Source organism: Dermacentor albipictus, chromosome 3, assembly GCF_038994185.2.
Source record: "Dermacentor albipictus isolate Rhodes 1998 colony chromosome 3, USDA_Dalb.pri_finalv2, whole genome shotgun sequence".
Taxonomy (NCBI): Eukaryota; Metazoa; Arthropoda; class Arachnida; order Ixodida; family Ixodidae; genus Dermacentor; species Dermacentor albipictus.
This window is the reverse complement of record NC_091823.1, coordinates 71861625-71877925: the sequence shown is the minus strand read 5'-3', so window position 1 is coordinate 71877925 and position 16301 is coordinate 71861625. Positions and strand designations below refer to the sequence as shown.

The 16301-nt window shown below is 40.7% G+C and overlaps 1 protein-coding gene across 2 annotated transcripts; it reads right to left on the bottom strand.

The window, feature by feature from the left end:
* Positions 1 to 102: 102 nt before the first annotated feature.
* LOC135900660 (putative methyltransferase DDB_G0268948) lies at positions 103 to 14509 on the bottom strand. Of its 2 annotated transcripts, XM_065430180.2 has the most exons (7): positions 14227 to 14509; positions 11717 to 11874; positions 11158 to 11226; positions 9633 to 9840; positions 8818 to 8918; positions 4969 to 5106; positions 103 to 4411 (listed from the first exon to the last, which is right to left on the bottom strand). In XM_065430180.2, exons 1-7 carry the CDS (start codon positions 14332 to 14334, stop codon positions 4309 to 4311), a joined length of 885 nt encoding a protein of 294 aa, XP_065286252.1. In that variant the 5' UTR covers positions 14335 to 14509; the 3' UTR covers positions 103 to 4308. The 2 variants fall into 2 exon arrangements, with proteins under 2 accessions (XP_065286252.1, XP_065286253.1); XM_065430181.2 differs by lacking the exon at positions 11158 to 11226 and having other exon boundaries at positions 14227 to 14506.
* Between the last annotated feature and the right edge of the window lie 1792 nt (positions 14510 to 16301).

Sequence of the window (16301 nt, the reverse complement as noted above, 5' to 3'; positions counted from 1 at the left end):
GCAGTGGGTTTATTATTTATGTTCATGCCTTTATGACACTTTGGTTCAGGCACAGCTCTAGGCAACATTAAAAACAAATAATACCTGAGCAAGTATAGCTGGAATCACACTACAGCTGTGCAGTTTCAAGTTCAAGCATTTTAACTGCTGTGCCATGGCTTTCTTTTGTTTGTTTGTTTTTCCTTCATTTACGGTGGTGAAACACCAAAGTGCCTAAAATAGAACGAAATACTGTATTGCATCAATGGTGTGCAAAATTCAAGCACAACTTTTAAAAAAATCTAATCAGAAGCACCGCTTCTAACTCTTGTACATTCCATATATGTGAATTATCCACTCCTTGAAGTCACCCCTAGTTGTTCACAGTGGTTTGGCATTTCTATCATGCTTGCTCTTAAAAGGCTATGTAAGCCAACAAAAAAAATGTCCAAGGTTCTGTATAGTTACATCGAGGAACCTGACACTGACTAGGTTCGATTCAATTTTATTTTCCAACATATATACATACATTGGTGGCCTCCTTGGCAAAAAAGCTTTGTCAAACAGCTTGATGGGGCTAAGGAGGACATCGAGGCTCAAGGTTTCGCAAGGGAGGTTAATATCAAAATATCTTTTCAATGTTCACTGTAGAATGTCCCCAAAAAATTCCGCATTCCATAGATCAATAAAAGTAATGAATGATCAATTGTGTCTAGGCTTCTACAGGTATTCCACAACTGCACATGCCACAGCATCTCTTTTCTAATTGCTGAAGCATGCTCACACATTGGAAAATGTCCAATATCAGCAAAATCAACAGTCTCATGATGTCTTTTTTTTTCGAATAATTTTTTTGCATGCGTTTGTTAATCTATTCTGTGCTCAACAAAAATTATTGTAATATCTGTATTCACGTTATTTGCTTCGCAGTTCCTTGATAGTCCCATGTGTTAACAAATGAACCTCTGCCAGTACCCTTGAAATGGTTCTGGGGTCCTGCCTGTATAATAATAGGAGCATTGATTGATTGATTGATTGATTGATTGATTGATTGATTGATTGATTGATTGATTGATTGATTGATATTCATTCTCTGTCCACTCTTCTAAAGCAACTAGTGTGTAGTGGATACACACTATAAAAAGCGTATTGCTACTATTTCTCTCCCCTATTATTTAGGTCTAAAATAATGGCAAATAAAGAGGACAGCTTCTTGGTAATTTTGAAATGTGAGGCCAATTGCAAGGGCCCCACAGTAATACACTGGCATACTGCCTTTCTTTGTTCATTTTTATGCATATTCGTGCATCCAGCACACACTGAAGATACATAAATCTGTCTAGAGTAATGAATTATGATTCCAAAAACATCCTAACACTTGTTCAGCGCCAAATGACTTAATAATTGTTATGAAAATTCATAAGTGAACTCAACACATTCCATGAAAACAGCAGGTTACTCGAAAGGAGACATAGCCACCGCAGGTCAACAAGGTGCTGGAAACTTGAAGCAGTTCCAGCTAACTCTCAGATCATGCTCTGTCTAGTGCCACAGATATACAGAATTGGATGGCTGAAAAGGGGGAGGGAGCATTACACTGCCGCAGATGGCACTGACAAAGTGAACGTGTTAAGAAGTTGTATAAGCAAGTCTTCTCTAGAAAAACCCAATAAACTGGACAGGCTATATGTCCTTTCAAGTTCAAGTGCAATGTGCAATTATCTTTGTTAATATTAGAGGTTTACTGTTATATATCAATAAGGCACCATTAGAAGATGGTTTAGTTTCTTTCATAGTTCCAGTGCAAATTCTGTGCTATGTTTGCGTCATTTTCTCTCATTCACAAAAGCCCTCTTCTTTGTAAAAGTGCCAACTTTAAAAATTTGGGAACGTTAGGCTTGACTTTGTGCTACCTCTATGTCCCTTTAGGGTCACGATAGTGCAGGCACATATAACAAGTGTTTGGACAAGGAAGGACCTTACCATAAAAGACTGGAGCGCTTGCGTTTCCTATTCACTAAAAATGTGAGAAATGATACTAAAGAGACATATTCTGGAAGTTAAAAGACAAGGATCTCTCGTTCAGATTTTATGGCTTGAAAATGTGAACAATTTGTGTCCCTCTGGCATTAGGAGATGCAGTAGAAAACATAAGCAACCGAGATAAAAACTTCGCATTACAACAAGCAATACAGGCCACCATAAATTGCTAGGAACCCTTAGCATGTGTGTTGATATATATATCTACTAAGGCCCAATTGCAAATTATTGTAAAATAACTGTTTAACACTGTTTATGCTTAGTTGATAAAATTTACCAGGATTTTAAAGTGAGCTGTACACCATTTCATACATGGCAGGCAATGCTGAAAAGGCTTGAGAGACTTCTCCCACTGCTAGCATTTGTTACCAAAAGAAAATGCATCATTTCGGAAAGAAATATGCAAGTACGCACCATGTGATATTAGGTCTTATACTGTCTATGTTACAAAATATGATGTAACCATCGCACATAACGCATCGCAGATCTGAACCTATTTACCATGTAGCAACACGTTTCTGTGCCACAGCACACCGCATGCTCTTGCAACCAAAATATAACACATATGTTGCGTACTGGAAGCACAATGGTGCAGAAATAAAATGCAATTTGATGTAACCTTACACTGACAAGTTGTAGTTGTAATATGAGGAGTAGTTATTCCATAGAAAGCATTGAAGATAAAAACTACCATATTGCGAAATTCGCGGCACAACTGCTTCGACTGCACTACTTCGGTAGGTTTCAGTGCTGCCTGCTATGTATGAAACAGGATATATATATGCTAAAGTCTTGTGTCTTTCTCTTCTGTGGAATATTAGGCACACTGCAGTTCTATTTACGGTGTATGTTCTTAGTATTAAAAAAAAATTTATTTTGCATGGTTTGTTACGCAGCATAATGTGGAAATGAAATCACTGTATGAAAGCATGGAGGCTTCTTTTATACAGATACTGCAAGGACTTATGAAATGCACTATCCATTAACCATCACCCACAGTCATCACATTGGTTAACAGCTCCAAGTGGCTGTTGCACATGTTGAAATACGTTTTCTGTCTCCAAAACAGACCATTGGTTGTCCTGTGCAGTCATGTTCTTGGTTCGTGTATAAGAGTTCATCAGTGCATAATAGTTCATCATGGCCACCAATGATGTAAACATCATGTCCACATTGTCTTCTGACATGTTCTCATCTTCTGTCTAACATTGTACACGTTGTATGTGATACTTCTCAACTCTTTGGATGCCAGATGTTTTTCAGAAGTGCAACAAATTTCTTTCTATATACAAAACAGAGATTCAATTTCTGTCTACATTACACATTAGCAGGCTTTAATTCAAATGCTACTTATTAGACTTATGTTATTAAAATTTGTCAAATGCTTAAATATGACAAAAAAAGATAAGAACTTATCCTAATTATTGGTTTTAGTTAGAATAATTATAGTGTTCCTTGATCAGGCAACTGGGCCTCTTTTCACTGTCATTGCAGCTTAAATACTTCTTGTGAACAACATTTTATGCCTCTGAACAAGAGTCTGTAATAAGTTCCTGTATTTTTTCCCAATTTAAGGAACATGCGGAGATATTGTGCTGATCCGCCATGTTGGGAAACGACAGACATGAGCAACACCAGCAGTCGATAAGCTTTGTCACACCATTTGCTACCCCTCCCCCCCCCATGAAAGCAAAACCTTTAAAATTTTAGTTTAAATAACTTTTGAACAGATAGCGTAGCCACTCTACCGAAGCTTTATGCTCACAAATTATCTCAGGCATGCTCAGGGGTAGGCACTGATGGTCAGACGAGTATACTAGGGCATGGGACTTGAAAGGTTAAAGTTGTATTTTACATAGTTATGTGCATGGTTACAGGTGTTAGCCAAGTTCGTTTCATTGGTTTTACGCTTCAGTGTTTTGTCATTATCATACGGCACACTACCTATTGCTTGTGTATATATCCTCTCTTTGGTTCCTCCTTCTTTTGTAATCACTTATTTTTTCTTGTTTCTTATATTTCGCCCTTTTGTTAAACCACCTTAATTGCCCAGCCACAACTGTTTGTTCTCCAGTGGGACAAGAAATGTATACAAGAAACGACTGGACGAGGAAGTCAGATTCAGCTTCATTCAACAGATTGTTCAAGGTGAAAGAACATGTAAACTATACAAAGAATAGTTTATTTGTGCTGTATTTGATCTTCTTGCATGAGTATTTGCTACGTTTAGATATGCATCATGAACAGGCTTAAAAATTTATCTCGAATGGTGCTGTGAAAATTTACTCTTTATGGTCCTGGCTTCCTCGCCAAAATTGTAAAGAACTGAGTCTTCACTTCAAGGTTTGTCTTTGCTGGATCTTCTCCAGCCTTCCCAGCATCTTCCATCAATCTGTTACAGAGGAGATACATTGGTGCAGAACTCATTAACTGAACATCATATTGCGCAAACAATTAACACCTGCCATTTGCTAGAATCAGACTTTCCACTACAGCTAATATTAGGCATCTTAATTTTTACTAGAAGCTTGAGTCTGTCATGATGAAAGAAATCTGTGAACACACACAAAAACCAACATTAATACAGACTAAAGGAAGTAGGTCCCTAGTAAAAATAATAAATGCAACAGCCTCATACGCAATGGCCTTCGGTTGGAATCAAACCAGTTTACACATGCCAAGTAGTTTTCTTTCTGTTTGTTCATAAGCTAAGCAGTGAGCAAAGTATTATACCTAATCCTACACACATTTCTTAGCAGGCTACAAGTTGGTACATGATCGCGCGTGTAAAGAAAGCTGTAACTAAGACTGATCTGTTTCTGTTTTCAGATGAATGTTTGGGTTGCCTCATTTATTTTGGGAGGGATCCACCTTTTCTTGGAGCTATTCGATAAATCGCACTTCAAACACCATCTACACTAAGCAGGATAATTGTGAATGTAAGCCTACATGGACATCAGCTTGCGAGTCAGCTTTTCTGCTTCTGAAGGCTCCTTCTTGAGGAAAAGTTGGTATGCTGACCATGTCTTTGTGTAGTTCACATAATCTGCAACAGTTCTAACCTTGCACTCCTCGATGCCCTCTATGCTGAAAAAAAAAAAGGTGCGATCAGGCATGTAGGGCATTAAGAACTTTCAGGCATTGTAAGATTGGAGAAGTATATTGGTCAAAGTAAAAACAAATGATGACTTCAAGAATGTGCTGTGTCGTGATGTTAAAAGGAGAAAAGGAAAGGGTCTATTTGAATATACAGATGAGTAAATTTGTGAAACCTTGCATGCATGAGGAAATTGCACTAAAGCTAAGCAGCAGTGGCCATTCCTAGCCCTCGATCATGTACAGCGTAGCCCACTGTTTTAAGGAATCACTGAGTTGTGACATAAAGGCCCACAAGAAATTTTATAAATAAATGTATGTCCAATGAATAAAGTCAGGCACTTCCTTCCCATGAAAGTAAATAACAGTTCCAGTTACACAGTCAAACCTTGATCTAATATGAACATGGATACACTAAGATATCGGATATAACAAAGTAAATCTAAAATGTTTCTTGTCAATATCCAGCATATAATGAGTACATGCCTCTAGCGAATATTGGATATAATGAAGGCATTCATGTGTCGGATGTGACTTTGTTACAACAAGGTTTGATTGCTTTGGCTTTATTACCAGTTAGGTGTTGCCTTTAACAGTGGATCGTACTGTACATGAAAGCTTGTCATCATCATCAGCAGCAGCCTATTTTATGTCCACTGCAGGACAAAGACCTCTCCTTGCAATCTCCAATTACCCCTGCCCTGCGCCCACAGACTCCAACTAGCGCCTGTGAATTTCCTGATTTCATCGCCCCACCTAGTTTTCTGCCATCCTCGACTGTGCTTCCCTTCTCCTGGTACCCATTCTGTAACCCTAATCGTCCAAGGGTTATCTAACCTGCGCATTACATGCCCTGCCCAACTCCATTTTTGCTTGCACATGTGCTCAGATGCTGATATCTCTGCCCTCTGAAATATAACATTGAATCAGTTATTTCAATACCCTAACCACATGCAATTCTGATTAAAATTTGTACCTATGACTTCATTAAGTTTCACAAGTGAAGCAGCTTTAAGCAATCATTTAAGCATATCATTTAAGCAATGGATTACCAACTTGCCCGGAATGCTGCTCTCATTCAGCTTTAACATAGTGGTGCTGTGACACGAAGATTCAGTAGAAGGTGTTGAAGCCACACCTGCTGGTTCATTATTAGGCCATTCTAATTTGCAACTAGTTACAAAATTCAGTTACTATCAAGAACCAAGTGTTCCCACTTGAGAATTGTTTACAAATGCTGTTCGACTCAAGTTAATTTCACTTGGTTTTATTGTTGTTCAAACAAAGCTGTTGTTAATAGTCTTGAATGCTAGACATGAGCAACAATTTTTCAATCAATGGGCAGTAGGTCATTAACATTACTACGAGAGCTAGGGCTGCCATCTGGCTGGTTTTCCACCGGCACAGCCAGTTTTTCCCTCACGTTGCTGGCTGCCAGTTCAACCGTCACACTGGTACATCACTTGTCAGCTTTTCCAGTGCTCTCTAAATTGGGAAATAACTTGCATCGCAAGTGCTCTCTCGAGCGTTCATATACATAACCAACCAAGAACTGAATTGTTGCAAGTGGATTCATTCTTAATTCCTTAAACTGTTCGCTGTCATGAAAGTGTCGTGTTATCCTGAGTTACAAGACTGAATTGTCCATCCTTTCACTTTTATTTTTTCTTCTTGGCTTTCTCTTATGAGCCCAAACACATCTGCTTCTGTACGACACGTCTTCTCAACAGTGACCTACTGTTGGCACTTAAGGCATCGGCTGGCACAGCCAGTCTGGTTCATGTGAGCAAAATGTATGCAATTATTTGTTCACCTGACCCCACAATTCTCCGGGGTTATGAAACAATGCTCAGTGTGCTGCTGACCTGCTTTAAAAAATACTGCTGACCAGTATTTTAAAAAATGTTAAATGTGAGTGAAATTTTTCATAAAGCCTTTCAATAAATTTCAATCGTCCAAAATTTGTACTAGATGTACCATCATTTTATGTTCGTATTTTTGCATGCAGTAGTAATCCCAAACAGCATACCTCAAGGACAAAAATAGAGAAAGGGATGCATGTAATGCTATGTCAAATCAATTATAAAGCTGCCCACAGATCAGTTTTTTCAGGAATTGCTAAAGTGCATTCTTTGTTAGTTTTTCATATTGGTATTTTTCTTGTTTTGATCCATTACATTTTGTAAACATGTTTCTGTATCTGCAAGTTTTGTACTGACCTACTTTGCTATGTCTTGTATAGAGACAACAGTATGTGTAAACATAAATAAAAACAAAACACACGCCTCTATACCTTCTTTCATTATTGTTTATTGTGTGCTACCTACACTAAACCATTCATGCACCAACCATTACCAAAACCACAGTGCTCAATTGAGATATAATCGAAATTCAACACAATGATTTTGAATGATGTGCTTTCTGCCAAAAAATCTTGTTAAACTGAAAATTTTGATGAAGTGATGTTTCTGTCATGATTACATTATGCTGAGTTTTACACTGGCAAAAAATGATAAAGAAGGCACCAATGACGCAGGTGCACGAAGCGCAAAAATATTTGTTCTTCGTCTATCACTGTCCTTGTGCCCTTTGTAATTTTTTGCCAACGTAAAACTCCGCCGAATATAATCATGAACGTGCACCAACAAGCCCTTTTCATTGAAGTTTTTATATTCCAGCAGCCCAAAAAACGTCCCAGCTTTTATAGAGCTTGTGGTTAAAATTGTCCCAGAAAGTATTTGTGAACAAAATTCCACAAGAAACCTCATGCGCCATTACTTTATGTTTTGCGAGTGTAACATGAGATAGCGCACATGCAAGAAAGCAAAGCTGCAGCACGGGCCATGCCTACAGTGCTCAAAACTGCTATACAATGGCACCACGCATATCATCAATATGCTAGGTATCCACCTTTTGTTTGCTTATAACAATGTAGTGGTACCTAGTAGACATGAGGCTACAATGTATGCTGTAGAAACTTCCACTGAAAAACATAACAAATATTCCTCTTTGGTGCCACAGGTGATAGCATAAAAAAACCTCATGCTATAGAGGTAGCAAGAAAAAGAAAAGTTTTGGCCACTCAATACCAACTAAGGGCCGTCCAGAGGGCCCATGATGTCGCTAAAGGGGTTGGCCTGACAGTGCTAACATGGGAGCGGCCCGCCTTGGCTTAAAAATTCAAGCCTCTGGACCTCATTACAGTAAAAGTACACATACACACGCACACATACACGCACACGTGTACACACACACACACACACACATTTCTCGCTGGATGCTACACGTCACCAATTCACTTAGATGCGAGATGCAAAAGGAATACACCCTGTGCAGACTTTTTACGATCAATCGGCAGTGGCACTGCAGGAAGTGCCTCTGAGCCTGAACCTCAGCTCTCATGATTGTCCCAGTGCATGCACACGACGTATAACATTGTTAAATGAAGCTTGAATGTAAAGTTGATTTGCTGGGTCATGTGAAACAATGTACACAAACTCAAATGAAGCTAACAATAGGCAGAAAGAAATATTTAAATTGCAGATTAGGTTATCTGATGTTCAACGACGGTATTCACCAGCTTCATCACTGCTTGCATTCAGAAAAAATAAGCATACTGCTCAAATACATCCACTGATATATATGCAACTTCCGCAGACAAATTAACTGCACAATGGAAAAGTTCACAGTAAAGCAGTTTACCGAACATGGTCTTCAAAAGCGGGTGGGATGTCTCTGTACATGCTGTCGACAATGTGCCTAACTGGTTCCCAGTACTTCTTCATCGCTCCCATGTAAATTTCCTGTCAAAGTAAATAAAATTTAAGGTTACTTACCTGCTCTGACTCCAAATACACACTGCAATATTTCATTACAATATATCATATTGCAATAGCACTGTAGTGTATCAGTATCTGCGCACACATAAAGAAACGAATTTTAAACAGATGAAGGAAAGTAACATGTAACATTTTCAAGATAAAATATCGAACACAAATCAAGTTGTACATGACAGTGTATATTTGCAGCTAAGCAAGACAGAGCAAACACTGCAAGCTGTCTCATGTGGAGACTCAATGTTCTGCTAAGAGTTGAGTGAAACACCTAAGCTGCTAATATATGCGAGTGTTTGACATAATTTTTATGAATAAACGAATATCCTCTTCAGTCATGATATCTTCATGCATTGTTTTCATGCTCTTCCTCGGGGCACTACCCTTGACTACCACTTAACACTATGCGTTCTTGTGTATTTTGTGTGCATGAGTTCTACATGTGTCCGCCATTCCATGTATCATCCACGTCACCTCAAGTAGCATTCTAAGACATATGGCAAGAGGAACCTCCCCAGTAATCACTAAAGGGGCACTAACATGTTTCGTATTCGGAACTTTTTTTTTCTGCAATACCAGATAGGTACCAATACCATAATCATGGTATAAAGTCACAACTTCTCAAACAGGCAACAGATTGTTGCATGTTTTCGTTTGGATCGCTTTCTGCGGTCGCTCACATACATTCTGTATTATACTGTCCATCCTCTTCTGGTCCTTGCTGACAGGCTTTGGAATGAGGTAACCGCCAAGTTCCAGTACCCCATGTGGCACCAGGACTCTTTTTACTTCCTTGTAGAATGCATCCAAGTTAAACCAATGAACAGCCTGCATTACTGTAATCAGCTGTACAGACTCATTCTTTTCAGGAATTTTCTCAGCTGGTGACACACTGTGGAAATATGGGATCGGAAGAAAAAAAGGAAAGATAGGGACAATTGAATGATGGGAAAACATTAACTCTCCTAATGACACTGTTGAACATTGGATGAACTGATTCTGTGCACTAGGCCTTCCAATCACTCCAACTACTTAGATGCTCAGAGCTCTGCATTCCCTCAGCAAATACAGTCAAGCATCAATACAACGAACACGAATATAGAACAAATTATTGGATCTGATGAAGTAAATCTAAAATGTTGCCAATATCAGCGTGTAATGGATATATGCATGCTTATAACAAATATAGGATACAACGAAGGTGTTTTCATTTCTGATGCAATTTCATTATAACAAAATTCGACTGTTTTAAAAAGCAGTGGTGGCGCAGTCTGCATGAACAACAGAATTAGGTCTGCTGCATGTTCACATACATTAAGTATCCATTACACATCTGATGAGAAGACTGCATTGAACTTCTCTGACATCAGGGCATCGTATCTTAGGCAGTGACAGAAAACTACACCGTGACAGCTATTCCCTGCTAAAGTGCTGATATAACAGTTAAGGCTAGGCATACACGTGGAACAGCATCTCAGAAATTTAAAAAAAAAAGTATATAAGAAGAGAGCAGATCAAATCAAGGGAAGAGGTGCTTTAGGATAGCAAAATTTCAAGAGACTACAGCTTTTGTGAAAGATGCATTGCGAATGTTAAAGATCTAATTCTTGAGGTGACGACAGCATCCTAATACTTTTTTATGCGTAAGCTTTCGTACATTGATTCTACATATCTGAACAATAGGCTCATGCTGTCTACCAAGAAGCAACAAGGTATGGATGATGTTGCAAATTCAGGAATTGCCTCGCCAAATAAGCAGTGGCTCCTCATTCTTTGCCTCAATGTATGTCATTGTTGCCAATATAAAATTTTAATTTATTACAGACAAGCAAGGTACAGCTCCAAATTGGATTATAACCTGTTCACTGTGACAAGCTGATATAGTGAGTTATGACCAACCAGGGGGCTACGTGCCACACCTCCTCAAGGTGAACGGTGGCCCAAAAGTGCCGCTAAAGATGAATTAGCTATGTAACAGAATTGCTACAGCTGGGGGCTCATCACGCCAATTGTAAGTGGTTGTAACATAAATTTTTCATCTGCGTTAGTTTTTTGCAACTTCTACACTGCAGGAAAGGCCAGTACATTCACTGCCCCACAGCACGTGCACTGAACATGACCCATGACACAGTGGATGCATCAAAGGATACATGCTTGCCTTCGCAAGTGAATTTCAAGTTATAGTGTTCAACGAACCAAATCAACTCACAGGCTATGAATGAAGTGGGGGCTTCGGAAAAATCCTGACCACCCAGAGTTTTCTAATGTGTCCAATGCCCTGTACACAAGCATTCTTGCATTCCACCCCTATCTGGAACACGACTACTGCAGCAAGGAGCCAAATTTGTGACATCACGCTAGGCAGAAGAATGCCACAGCCACTAAGCAACTGTGGCAGGTGCCTTTGTAAGCGAGAGTAAGGAAACAGGTTTTCGTGGTTGGTGCACCATAGCCTCGGTTGCTTTTGCACCATAAAACCCTACATAACTGACGAAACAAGTTTACAAATATTAATTATACATGTATGCAGGACTTCACCTTGTTTCACATTACTATGCAGTCACCATGTAAAATAGAAGCTGCTGTCAATTATTGACCACTGAAATATATTTTGTGAGTATTCAAGTGCTGTTAAAGATTAAAAATTGATACCTGACATTACACAAACACTTTGCCAGCTCCTTGCCACATGTATATCTGTTATTAAAATTTGCACAGTTTGAGTTATCAAATCCCACAAGTGGCTGGATTATGTACAGTCACCTTACCAGAAGTAAACATTTTCAAATTTGTTCAATGCTTTTGCTTCAGCGATTTGTGCTTCAGATGTGTCATAGCCATGCACTTTCTTGAAGTATGGGGCCAGTGCTGTTGTACTTATGCCAGGGCCGCAGCCGGCATCTACAGCAAGGTTGAAATCAGAGACCTGTAGAGAAAGCAACACATAAGTGCATTACGACACACATTGCTAGGTTACCTATTAAAGGCATAAGCTTTAAAACAGCTCATATAGATTGTTAAGCTGCGTCTGTTAATTTTATAGCATCATTTAGCAAAAGGTAGCTACCATTATTTGCTGTAATCAGCTCATCTAGATGACACTGTGCATGTAAAGGTCATGCGTTCCTTTAACATTTTACACAGTGAAATGCATCATTTCACTTGGAACTAACCAAGGTATGAAGGACAGACAAGCAGGTTGAACAAGACCGCACAAAACCACCACAGAACGCAGAAACACAAACACTAAAACCATGAACGGAAGATGCAGGCTTGACAGCAGAATAACATGAAACTGCAGAGGAGCCTGCTAATAGAAATAATACTCCTACAATGATAGCTGTTATGGGCTCACACCCCTAAAGTTGTATCTTATTTTGTTGTAGTGCAAGCTGAACGACAAGGACAATAGGAAGGCACATTTGACACACACAGCACTGTGCATGTCAAATGTGCCTTTCTGTTGTCCTTCTCGTTCAGCTTGCACTACAACAAAATAAGATATGCCGTACCAATAAGCCCCTATAGCTATCCTGTAGTCGCTTTGATGCCTGTCAGTGTCCGTCGCTGGAATCCAAAAATGCATTGCCAGAATTTTATAAAGAAAGAAAGTCACATTGCAACACCAGGATTCGAGCTCTGGACCCACAGATTGCAAGTCGTAGATTTCTCACAGTTACTCCAACCATGCCATGGCAAAGAATACTGTGCCTGGGTGGCCTCGCCTCTTAAGGACTCAAAATTATTTACCGACACCATGCTTTCCCAGAACCTAGGTGAAATAATATAAACGATGTCAGTGGGAAAGAGCGAAAGGCTAGAAGAGAAGGTGTCTTTCTGCTTCTCAATGTACTATATCTTCACTACAGGGACAGCACAGAACACCTACAGGTAACAGTAACTCTACTCTTCACTACCAGAATGTGCTTCCTACAGCAATGAAAATGCACATGAAGGCAGCTCAAACTAGAAGCATCATGCGCAGACTTTAGTTTTCTTATTAAGGCAAAAGTCTTCACTTATTCGTTGCAATGGCGCATGCCCAAAAGAGCGGTGTCTGGTTCAGTGATACAAAAGAAGTAAATGAGTAGTTAAAAAAATATATCATCAGCAATGGCTCATGCCCCCCCCCCCAAAAAAATGTAACAATCTAAAATGGCTCATACCCCCCTAAGCAAGCAAAGATGCAATGGATGAATATGAATGAAGAAACGAAAGAAAGAATGAAGGAACAAAGAAAGAGAGAAAGAATGAATGAATGAACAAAAGAAATAAAGAAACTTTAGATCGTGCACTAGGTGCATGCATGTGTCGTTGAGGAGATCGACTTACACTGCATTACATTTACTTCACACTGCATCCCGTTAGGTTTCGCAAGAAGTCTGACCCTCCGATTGGATAACTTAATGCATTACTCCGTGTGCAGTAGGCTTTTGCCTTCATGTGTTACAAGCGCGTAACATGCTGCCAATTTTCTTCCTGAACGGAGATTGCTCGAGCACTCTGCACGTTTACTCCGACCGATACAGCACCAAATAGTGCAAGGCTCACTGCGCAAAACAGTGTGCCAGCTTCTGCGTCACTGCTTCACATTATGGGCAAAATTGCAGCTTTTTAGGTGAAGCTGCTTTTCCCCCCAATTTATGGGTGCTAGCTGCTGCTGTCTTGACGAGTATACAGCTTGGGCGACAGGTTACATCCCACTGAGTATGTGCTCAAATAGACAACTTGGGTCACAAAGTGTGTGCCACTGGGCATGGACACTGGGTGTGTGAACATTTTAGGCCAATCCCCCAGAATGGGTATTTGCCACTGGGTGGTCCCCAAACAGACAAGCAGAACAAGAGGCAAGAAGTGAAGTCGGCAACAGAAAAGTGAAGCCAGCTACAAAAGCAGCCGAGTGTGGAGAAGTAAAAGGAATAAACTGTGACCGCAGCACGACCCCAGTGAAGCAGTCGACAACAGCAAAATGAAGTCGCCTACTGAGGAATCAGCATGGAGAAAGTCAACAAAATAGGACGAGCGTGCATTGATTGAGGATCGTTAGGCTACATAGAAGTAAATACGTTTAAGTAAACATAAAACGAAAGCTTCGCTTATTAATGATTCCCACTTTTGCGCGGAAACAGTCAAACTCTTTTGTAATATTCTTTGTTTGTGCGTGTGTGACCGACCTGCGACTTTTCTCATACAAATTTATCTTACTACGACAGTGTCTGTGGTGCGCTTATCGATTCGTAGACGACTTCGCGGGAGTGTGGCGGGCTTGATGACTTACGTGTACTTTAACAAATTTCATTATTTCCTCGACGAAAGCCTGTGGCGCAGTGGGTCGAAATTTCGCGTATATATTTGCATGGCTAATTGTTTTAAACAAGTGACTCATGTTATAGCCTGACCACTGTACCGACTGTAGTATATGTAGCAGCACTTGTATCAAGCGCCGGGCGTACTTGAACCCAACCCAACGCTTCAACCACAGAACACAGTTCAACCATTTCAAAATATCGCAGATGTAAAATGCGGTAACGGCCGCACTATTTTCACATCATATACATCCGCACCCTCCGAGATTCGCAGCATTGCAATTCGGTTCACTTTTTGTACAATAATATAATTAATTACTAATAGAATTCAGCTTTAAATGTAAAATGTATTCATTTATTTTCAGCTGAACCATACAAAGCTTTCAGACTGAAAGCGCTGAACGTCAGCCAAAAGTAGCCATTAACGTTCCAACGTCAATGACAGATGACCATGAGATAACCGTAAGTGCATTACCATAAGCAACAACCGAAGATAACTGTAACGAAGATATTGTGGTCACAAAACAGCTGCCGCATTGACAAACGTTATATTAATGCTACTATCAAAAGTTCCCGCACTCTATTAACCCCTTTGGTTAAGCACAGTATATGTTAATGATTGTTAATGAATCGCTATACGAGCAAGACACGCTCAGGAGCAGCTGCAAATAACGACATTCGACCACCGAAACGACGCAAGTTTGATGAAATAGACGATTCAGATGACGATTTTCCGGACGCCGACCTCACGGTCGAAGAATTCGATCTGTGTCTGACACAGGCAACAGGAGCAACATCGAAGCCAACTGACAATACCACTGACGCCGGCAATGTTAGCAACGGACTACCCTGCTTAGCGATAAAGGACCTCAGCTACAGTTTGGACGGCCAGATACAGCTGCTACAGCGTAAAGTTGCGTCCCTCAGCAAGGAGTTGCATGACACACGCCTTGGCAAGCAAGACGAGCTGAAAGCACAAGCTGATGCCTTTGCGAAGGAACGACACGACCTCAAGGCGCAGATTGAATTCAAAGATGGTGAGCTTCGTAGCTGCGCCATACGACAGGCTACCTTGGAAGAAAAGCTTCGCGGAAAAGGCATTGAAACTCGTCTTAAGCAAATGGTTGAGCAGGCGACGTCAACTAGCGACGCTCCGTGCAGCTCTACTTCTAGCGGCAACCTCACCACTACAGTACCAAATCGCATCGTTACTCTTAGCAGGGGGTCGAACAAAGCTGCTTGGTTGTCGTCGCAGTATGGTATGCACGCGTTACGCAGTGGCAAAAGTGATCACATCGGACTGGCGCACCTTGACGTGTTACGAGACTACGCGAGCAAACGAAAGACTTGCGACGTGGCGCAAGTTGTCCCAAACGCCGTTATTTTGTCCTTGCGTGGCCTCGGTGAATGCATCAGTGAAACTCTTACCTGCGCGTCAACGACAGACAGCTCTGCCGCCGAGAGGGTTGGCCTGAGCGCAGAAAAGTATAATGAAGTATTTGTTTTTGATGTGCTAGCAGACTTAAGCATGGTTGAAGATCCAACACTGCTTGCTGCTGTAGTAAGCTTGCTGAACGCTTTTGCCTTGTCTTCAGAACAAGCATGCTTTGCAATACTCAAGCAGCAGAGCATGCTTTCTCACCTTTTACAGCAAGTGGGGAATGAACCGGTCGCCATTCCAATTTTTCGGCTTCTCAGCTCCCTTGCAAACATAGACAACTCACTTGCACCTTTCTGTTGTTGCTCGGCGGCAGCACCATGCTGTATGTGGAAGTGCTTGTGCAAGCCCTTTGAACGACATGTCGCTGTGCCACTTCTGCATGAAGGACTGCATCTTGCACAGCAAGTATCCTGTGTGGCAAAGAGCTTGTGCCCGTGCTTCACCTGGTTTGTCACAAAACTTTCTCAGAAGGTCAGAGCCCTGCAGCTGTCCTCTGCCAGCATGCATAATTCTAATGCTCTCTTGAGCCGCATCTGTGCCATAGCCCAAACCCAGCCTCAGCACAGACAGCAAGCATGCCGACTACTGACACCAACCAAGCACCAC